Genomic DNA, 9957 nt, shown 5'->3' with positions numbered 1-9957 from the left:
TGCAACTTATTTTTATTTATTTATTTTTCACAATCTGTTCCCCTCTGAGTGCGTGATCTTTCTGTCTGGTTAGATGCTGTATTTTATTCATCTCTATGTTCCCATGCCCACATGTATTTTCTGGCCCATAGTAATTGCTTAAGAAATGTTGGATGAATTTAATTAAGTGATACATATTACTCCATCAGCAGCAGCAGGTAATGTTTTATTTGAAATCCAGAATATATTTGTTTACTGCTTAAAAATCAAAAGTTAACCTAGAGAAGTTAGCATCCTAACCATGCATTGCCCACCCCCTCCGCACCCCAGTACCCTTTTCACTTAAATAAGAAGCTGTTTTATTCTTGCAGTTTCTGCTAATTGAGAAGGCAGTGTGATTGAGCTGCATTAATGCAAGTGGGATTTGCCTAGACATCAATAAACTCGAAACGCTCCCGGTAGGCCACTTGTAGTGTCAATAAATGTTCATAATTACTTGCTCCTTTGAGTATTTTAGACCCAACCTCCTATTCGCTCTGCTGTGAGCAGAGACCTGAGAGGTTCTTAACTTTCTACATCTTAGGGGAAGAATGTCAAACATTGCCAGGGCTCTCGGGTTTTCAAGCAAAGGTGTTGGCTGTTATCCTTGTTATTTTAAGCTGTCAAGGGACTGGAAATTGGAACAGCCACTCTTGCGCCCCTCCAGCAGAGGACTGGGGGTGAACCTCACCGTTTCTGGGTTTAGGAAGGTGTAAACCCCAGGGGCCAAGAGTGGATGACAGCTGGAGACACCGCTCAACCTGAAAGAACAAGAAAATGAATTGAGAGGCTCTGGGGGAAGGGGTGGAGGTGAAGAGCTTGGGACCTGCTCAAATAGATAGGGGAAATCCTGGCTTCCAGGCACTATGTCACCCGAGGAGTGGCTCCCGACCCACCTCCACCACCCCTCAGTAAAAGCCAAGCCAAGGCATGGTACAACCTGAGTTGCAAGCTTCTCTCTGGGTGAGGGCGGAGATTCAAGACTTGGAGAAGGTCTCTGAAAACTAGAACCTAGGACGGGAAAAGTGCCCCTGCCACACAATACAATAGAAGTAAAAACAAAGAGTAAAGGGGAGGAGAGGGTGAAAATCAGGCTAAATGCACATTACTAAGACTTTCAGAGAAAAGCTGGCTCTTCCATTTTTTCCTTCTTTTCTTCCTTCCTCTCTTCCTTCATTTCTTTTCTCCTTCCTTCCTTCGTGTGTGTGTGTGTGTGTGTGTGTGTGTGTGTGTGTTGTGTGTGTATAGGTGTACTTGCATTTGAAAAGGAGGTCCTACTTTTCTCAGAATCCTGTCTCTCAGCAGGGAAGTTCAAGTGGGATTGGAGTCTTGACTCCTGCGTGAGGAGTTTCCAAATGGCAATGAACGAGTCACATAAATATCCATGAAGTTCCGAATGACACCTCTGTCATCAGTTGTTTCCTGCAGAATCCTGAGTCGGGGTCGTCATCCACCACCCACGCTGAGTGGGCGATCGGCTGATCTGCTCGCGTGTGTATTTGTACTTTCCGGATTGAGCGGTGCACGGAATATAAACTCCTTCCCTATCCCTCCCCGCATTCACTCCACTTAAGAGGGCGTGCGTGTGTGTGTGTGCGTGCGCGCGCGCGCGTGTGTGTATATTTAGCAAAGACGCTTGGAAGAAAGTACCCCTCTTACTACCCACCACCAGCTCTATCCGATAGAGCAGGCATCTCCGATCTGTCCCCAGCTGAGGTGTCCTCTCCACGCTGATACGGACTATCTCGGTGCTTCCTTGTCCACAGAGCTAACGCTTTGGTGTCCCGAGAGGGCGACCTGACTTCTTAGTGCGCTGCTCTCTTCCCACGGTGTGCGAGCACTGGTGCGTGCGTGTGTGTGTGCGTGTGTTTGTACACGACTGTGGGCTTGTGAGCTTCCTCTCTCTGCACAGTTCAGGCAAGGCCGGCGACGTTACTCTCCAAGCAGCCGCCAGCGACGAAAGGCAACAGCAGCCTCCGCCCCTGAGTCCCGTGATTGGCTGGTTTTGTTCATCATTTCCATGCTAGGAAAAGGGAAGGGCCAGTGACGCCCCCGAACCCGGCTGCAGAAGCGGCCGCCACCTCCAATGTACAAGGTGTCTCTTCGGAAAAAAACCTGAGCCCCAGGGAGGCGGCGAGGAGCGACCGGGTTAGGGCTGGCGGGAACCGCGAGAGAGTGCGCTGGGCAGCGCTCGAGGACCAGCGGGAGCTTGGCCGCAGAGGACCCTCGAGACCTGCTTCTGAGATCCCAGCTCCACGCTCTCCTCCCATTTTACAGATCCTCCCCCCCTCCCCGCGACTACATCTCCCCAAAACGGAGCCTTTATATGAAAAGAAGGTGAGGGAGCTGGGGCAACCAGGACTTTCCCGGGCACCCAAGATGCGCTCCATTAGGAAGAGGTGGACGATCTGCACGATAAGTCTGCTCCTGATCTTTTATAAAACAAAAGAAATAGCAAGAACTGAAGAGCACCAGGAGACGCAACTCATCGGGTAAATGCAAAGCTTCATTTTAGGATATGATAAAAAGTCAAGCCATAAATGAAATGTGAATATAGACGACAGAGTGAGGGTTGGGGTAGTATTTGTGTTGATGTCAGCTTGTGAGTGTTTAGTCTCGTGAATTAAATAACAAAGGCTGTTGTTGAGGTGTGTGTGATTCTCTACAGCGGGTTCTCAGTACGAGTTCAACTTGCCCTGTGCGGTGATAGTGACAGTTGTGTTGGTGCTGGGGCTCGCACGCCAAAGAAGTCACTGCAGAAGTGTCAACAAAGAATGGGTGCCCTTGTCCTTTTAGTCCCAGGGCAGAACTCAATCTAGATGTCTTTATTCACCATCTGGTTGCCCTTCCTTTCTCTGCCCTATCACTCTAGGGAGGTACTAGAGAAAGCTGGCTTCCTGAAAGGCTGAAGTTAAAGCTCAGAAAGCAGGAAATGTGTCTCCTCTGTTTCTTTACAATTCTTTGTTGTCGGGTAGATCTGTGTATCATAATTTGATTAGAAACTCCAGGTCAAACAACTATACTTCCTTATTTGCTGTCCGTGGGTAAAACCCATGGGCGTCATGGTTACAGTTTTGGAAACTGGGTGCTGTAGCTTCACACAGACTATATTTCTGCTCTTTAGTTTGTCTAGATGAGTTCAGAATCTTCCTCCACCCCAGTAAGTTCTCTAAATATCACACTTCCTTCCTCCCTCCCCCCTGGCCTCTGTGTCTTTGAAGTTTACCCAGGAGGTGGTGGCAACTTTGTGTTGCTTACATAGCTTGGAAGCGTTTTCTGAGGATGTGAACCTGGTTGTCAACTCTGTTCAAAGTCCTGTTTCGGAAATCCTGCCTCATCCGGAGGCGTCTGCTATCGCTATCGGAAACTCCACACTGGCAGAGATGCCAGCCTGGTTTTTATTTTCCCTAAGATTTATGAAAACCAAGATAGAACCCTTGCCGTTGGGGCGGGTGGGGTCGGGGGTGGGCGGTGGACAGGACTGCTAAAACGTGTGCGCGCGTGCACACACACACAAACTTAATGCACTCCGTTACTTAATATTCCTGCTCCTCCCTAAGTAATGAGAATTTAAGTCAGCAAGACGCCGGCTTAAATTTACAGAAGAAATTGTTATTTTATAGAAAATTAACATAGAAGTACAGTCGAAAGCGACTGGAAGAGAATGAAAAAGCTAATAAGGGATGGGCTGGCTGATTGTTATTCATCAACAAATCTCTAAATGGTCTATGTTGGGGGGAAAAACGCCGAACTGTATGATGTTAACACAGGGAGTGGGTGGGTTGAAAATTCAGCCTAGCTCGATTGTCAGAAAAGAAGGACTCTGGGCGGGGGTGTGGGCACCCCCGGTAGAGACCTGTGCTTCCCAGGCAGACAAAGGGGTCTTCAGGAAGGTGGTGAACCGGCGCGTGGGGGAGAGGCGGAGGCTGGGGCGTGGGGGTCGAGGCTCTTTGTTCCCTTCCCGGCTGGTGGGCTCCGAAGATATGCCTGAGCCCAGACAAAGCGGCCAAGCCTCGCCAGGACTCTGAGGTTCGGGCCCTTGGCTGGCAACCCTGGAGAGCGAGAGTGGGAGGGACGAGGCAGGCGAGAGGAGGCGCCACACGCCACCCAGGCGTCCTCTCCGGGCCTCCCTTAGCCGCCGGCAGGAAGGAGGAGCGTATCCCGAGTACTCCGGGTCAAATAACCGACCTGGGATGCGCCTCATTTCCCGGGCGACGTTCCTCCCGTGGCCTTTCCTGGACGCCGCCGGCCGGTGGGCGCTGCCCAGGGCGCCGAGGAGGAGTAGGAGGCGGGCGCAGGCAGGGGCGCGGCGGTCGGGCCAGCTGGGGGTGAGGGGATTCTCTTGCACCTTTTTCGGGCTGAGCCTGCTTTCCCTGCTCCTTCGAGATTGCGCGGGGTGGGCGCGGGTTCATCAAACAGAAGGAGAAGTGCGCGGCGGAGCAACTGCTGCTCTGCGAGAGCTGGCCGCGGGGGTGGAAGAATGAGTGAGGAGACGCGGAAGCCTTTACTGCAGGAATCAGGCCCCCTTTAAAAATAAAAATAATAATAATAACTGCTGCTCAGTCGGCAACCGGGCTCCTCCTTCCTAATTAAATCCCGCAATTACGGCCGTGCAGGCGAGACAGCGCGCGTCTCCCGGTGCCCCGCAGCGTCGAGGCGGCCGCCGCCAGCTCTTCCCTGAGCCCTTGGGGTTGGCGCTGCCGGGGGCAACGTGAGGACAGGTAGTTCCCCCTGAGCGCTGTTTCGCTTTTCCCTCACATGAAACGTTCAGAGGAAAAGCTTGTGATACCAGTTTATAATTTCGTTTCAACTCCAGAATAGTGCTTCTGGTGGAGGAGTTGACTCATCAAACGGCCTTCTTCTCCTTGACTCTCTTTCTACCCAAGCCACGTGGAGGGACTCGTTTTGAGATGAGTAAACTAGAGTGGCGGTTTGGCCTCAGAACCCAGGCCAGTCATCAGCAGTGAGGTAAACGGCAGTCCCTGACCTTTTGGGGGACACTGCGTGCCTTGCCAGTGGGCGGCGGATTCAATTCTTAGAACATCCTCCTAGATTCATATTTAGCTTCCCTGCTACCATTTTGCAATAGGCAGCAGTTTCTTTATCTATTCGACCTGCCTCCGTTTTAACACTGGAGGCCCCATCTAGAGTCAGTGTAACAAGGTTCTTGTATGCAGTATGGAGCAGTCATTCCACAGAGAAGGAAAAAGAACAGCAGCCCAGCTTTCCTACCAACCATCCACATTCTCGTTTCTCCAGAGGAATATTAGCAGCATATTTGTAATATGGAATTATTGGAGAATAGGTCAAGTAATAATTGGACATTTAAAACTGTTTCCTTCGAAGCTAACCTATCAATTGCCTGGTCTGTTGACTAGTGAAGTTTAACTGAAAGGGCATTAGGGGTATGAAGTGGTCTATTCTTAATTGATATTTTTTTCTTAATGGGAAAAATGGCACTTGTCTCACAACTGGCCTGTAATTTTACTGGCTCTGTGTGCTCTTTGGTATAATTAGAAATATGTTAACTTAAGGGTCCTACAGGTAAAAATATGTGGGTATACGCATTTAATGAAATAATGTATTTGAAAGTGTAACAAACTTTAATACCAAATAGACATTTGCTTTGATTATTATTCCTTAAAACTTGCTACATACTGTTTTCCTGGGTGACTTTAAATGACACTTTAACTTACTTTCCTTACTATCTACAGATTTCATTTTTAATTTGACTGTGTACTTTAGGTTGTCTCACTAGATGATCAGCAGTATTAGTTCTGAAACTTATGATAGAAGTGACAGTGGAGATAAGCATTCATACTTAGAGTATTATCACTGTTAGCAATGGTAGTTCCAGTTTGTTCTAGGGTGGAAACACACTCTTGTAACTCAGGAAACCAGAATCTGCATGTTACTTCATATGTTATATTTGGAATTCTACTAAAAGCCATAGGCTGTAAGTTAAGGTAGTACATCGCATCTTTATTTTTAGTTGTTTGGCACTTAGGGAATGAAAACACAGAATTGCCTGCTGTTTGTGTTCAGGCTTAATTTGATGCAAGTTCTTTTCATTTAAATGACTTAAATTTTTATATTAAAGAGAAAGTTTAACCTAAGGGAACACATTCATTCCAAAGCCAAGTCAAGAAGAGCTTACAGTGGGGTTCATTGCAGGGCTTTTGGGGACCTAATTTCATGAACGAAAATTAATCTTGTGCGTTATGTACTTCAGAATTAATAGAATAAATTGTAGTGATGCCTGGCAACTCATATTTAAAAGAAAAATATTTGTAAAGACTAGTAATATAACTGCTGATTAGCTTCTGTCACTGGTATCGCATAGATGACCATCTAACTGGGTTTTTCTTAGCTCGATATAAGCAGGGATACTTTATAATATATATTGCTTTATTTCTTTTATATGTTGTGTAATTATCCCTTTAGAAGTACGTGTTGAATCTTCCTGTATACAGCCCCATCAGAGAAATGTTTTCAGTGCAGCTGTTTAGCACTCGTCTCTGATCTGGGATGAGAAACTAGTAGGGGGTGGCAACATCCTTCATGCCTTGCATTCACAGGAAGGAAAAGCCTATTCCAGACGGAGTACTACCAAGGTCACAAGCAGAAAAACCCCTTGGGACTCATTTAACCTTATACAAAGAAATTTGCTCCAGAGCCTCAGGTTGCTGGCAGCCTGGCCTTCTCACACATGAATTCCATTGACTTCAAGAAGTGTGACTAGTTGTAAGCTATTTTCATTCAAAATTCTTTCCAGTGGTAAAAGTCTGAAATTTGACTTATCACCAGTTCAAAGAGCAGAGTAATGTGGTAGCATTTCATTAATATAAAACTGATTTAAACTTTTAAAGCACTTTTTTTTAAATCTTAGAGGTTCTGAAAAGCCTCCATACAATATCATAGCAATCATTCTGCCTTATAAAAATGTATCTTTATCTACCTGTCAGTAAAGCAATCTCCCACAGATATTTAAAATGCCAGCTTACTTCTTCTGTAAAAGTTTATTGGTGGTGAAAGTAATTATTTTAATTGTAGCAATCTGTGGTTAGAAAAAGATGATATTGACAGGACAGTTAGTTATTAACAAGATGAAGATGGGGAAGGTCCCTACCCCTAGAAATGGTGAGAGTTTGTGTCCATACTCTTGAAGGCGTATCTCCAAAAGTGTGAAGGTTAACTCCGTATATCCACATTTTCATTCATATGTAATAGTTATTATCATTAGACGTGTAATATAAAAATTGACTCGGGGCTACTGAGTAGTAATTGCACCCTATGTTTCCTTGCATCCTAAATGACCTCTATAAAATGACTATGATTAGCCATGCATAGGCATGCAAGTGTATCATTTTCATCAGTAGGACAGTTTAAAATATTAATTTTTATAGAGTTCTAAATTTCACAGGGAGTAGTTGCATTTGATGCTTTGAGTTGCTTCAAATTGGAACTACATGTTTAAAAAAGAATGCAAACCAAAATACCAAACTATCAGCCTCCAATTACAGAATTCATCTAGCAGCTGTTGCACAGGCAATGTTTCCATTGATAGTAGGGGAGGATTGCCTACATAATAAACACAGATTTAGACTTTGTGACTGAGCAAATAGTCGTGTTACTTTTTTTTTTTTTTTTTTTTTTTAATTTTCGGTACGCGGGCCTCTCACTGTTGTGGCCTCTCCCGTTGCTGAGCACAGGCTCCGGACTCACAGGCTCAGTGGCCATGGCTCACGGGCCCAGCCGCTCCGCGGCATGTGGGATCTTCCCGGACCGGGACAAGAACCCACGTCCCCTGCATCGGCAGGTGGACTCTCAACCACTGCGCCACCATGGAAGCCCTAGTCATGTTACTTTTTAACCATGTTTTTGAGATTCTAAAAAATTGAGGTGACATGTAATGAAATACAGATATTGAAAGGACTATGCCTAGAGAGGTGGCTTTTTTATTCTCTGAATCCGGGTTTACTTGTATAAAGTACCAAGGAATAGTCTACTGAACAATGAAGAGGTTCATCTATAAAGGTACTAATGGTATAAATGCGATCATAGGTGTCTGTCACCTACCACCAACACCCCTGCTAGTAGCATGCAGCATGATATACTTGCCTATTGCTATTAATTGGTGGGGATAGCATAGTTAATTATTTGATATAACAGAAAATACCAGTAATAATGGCTACTGAATGAGTTTTCCCCCCATTGCAATCTCTATCTCCCCACCACCAACTATCAGGGAAGCATCTCATTGTTGAGATGTTTTGAGACCAATGTAATTTTAGAATTAGCACTTCAATTGTGTTTTATAAATTACTTTCACGTGCAGAGCTCCACTTCTCACAAAGTCAAAGCATATTAGATAATGTTTTTGCAATTTTCAAGGTAAGGTAAAGTCACGGTGGCTTTACCACCGTGAAAGAGAATATTGTCAAAGGACATATGGGCTAGCAAGTGATAGAATCACAAACATGCCCAGATCACCTGACATTCAAAGACTTCTTACTCCAAAACAAAAGCTCTTTCCATTATGTCTGTATGTCTTCTGTGACAATCTTAGGAGTCACAGTTACCCAGATGCAGGAGAATTGGCCAAACATCCTGTCTCTATTGTTAAGCACAGCAGGGGAGGGAGGGGCTAAAGGGGAACAGAACTGCGATGAGAATTTTTTTCCTGAAATACTACAAAGGTCTTTTCTTTGGATAAAAAGTTTTATTTCAAAAATAATAAGTAAAATAATAAGTGTAAATGATTCTCCTGATAAAGTCATATTCACCTAATCTTTATAATACCTTTCATCATGCTTACACCTCTTCTTCTAACAGGTAGAAAAAGTTGTATCTACAAGTTGTCACCAGTAACCTAAATCAAATTATGTATTATGCTGTTTATACAAAATGCTTCTTACTTTCACAAAGCTGCCATTGTGATTTGTTTCAGAGATGGTGAGCTGTGTTTGAGTCGATCACTTGTCAATAGTTCGGATAAAATCATTCGAAAGTCTGGCTCTTCAGTCTTCCAGCATTCTCTAGAAGGTTGGAAAATCAATTCCTCTTTGGTCCTAGAGATAAGGTGAGTTTCTTTAATAAGGCATAATAAATTTCATATCATGTTCTAGAATACATTGGGCTTGGCAAACTTATATTGAATGCTTGATTTATAGTTTAAGTATGAATACTTTAGTAAGAATGAACAGGCTGTTAATGTTTCTCACTGAAGGATGTGAAACTATAAAACTGAAATCATTATACAGCCAGAAATATAAGGATGAATATGTGAGTTTTTAATATACTGTCTTTATACTAATGAAATAAAATGTTCGACAGAATCCTAATGTTTAACACACTTTTCTTTATTACTCAGGATGGACGTATATTTTGAGAATTATCTTTAACTTCTCTAAAGTCTTCATACTGATCTTGTGTTTTCTCACACTGGATATAAGTAGAGCCTATTCAACTGCCATTTAGCCAACAATTATAAATAATTTTGACTTATTCTATGAAGGGGTATTTCTATGTGTGCTCCTATAATAAAAGTCTCAATAATTATACCCTAAATAGGTAACAATTAGCAAATAAGGCTTCTAGAGTACAGGTTTATTCTCTGTAAGATTCTGGTATTTTCGCTTAGATAAGCTCTTGAAATCAAACTCAGTGCCTACATATATCCATTATATTTTGTTTTCTTCAATTATAATTCTCTAATAAGAAAGTTAGGGCCAGACCTTCCTAATTATGGAGGAAGCAAGCAGATCATTTTCTCTATAGTTACGTTGCTCTATTGGTTGGTATGTTTAAATCAGCATTTCAGTAAATCAGAACTCTTTAAAAAAGTTCAAGAGAACAGCCGTCCTCTACATAATAAAATCATTGCATTTTTCTAGTATTGGCAAAATGCTAATTACTCCACGATTGGATACGAACACA

General features: G+C 43.8%; 1 protein-coding gene across 1 annotated transcript in view; it reads left to right on the top strand.

The window, feature by feature from the left end:
- The first annotated feature begins 2045 nt into the window (after positions 1 to 2045).
- Positions 2046 to 9957, top strand: part of ST8SIA4 (ST8 alpha-N-acetyl-neuraminide alpha-2,8-sialyltransferase 4) — a 107167-nt gene continuing 99255 nt past the window's right edge. Inside the window, exons 1-2 of the mRNA XM_067731324.1 lie at positions 2046 to 2510; positions 8969 to 9100. Of these exons, the coding sequence (XP_067587425.1) occupies positions 2398 to 2510; positions 8969 to 9100 (245 nt within the window). The 5' untranslated portion in view covers positions 2046 to 2397. The remainder of the gene's footprint in view (positions 2511 to 8968; positions 9101 to 9957) is intronic.

The sequence above is a fragment of the Pseudorca crassidens genome, chromosome 3, assembly GCF_039906515.1.
Source record: "Pseudorca crassidens isolate mPseCra1 chromosome 3, mPseCra1.hap1, whole genome shotgun sequence".
Classification (NCBI taxonomy): Eukaryota; Metazoa; Chordata; class Mammalia; order Artiodactyla; family Delphinidae; genus Pseudorca; species Pseudorca crassidens.
This window is presented reverse-complemented; position numbering and strand designations above follow the sequence as displayed.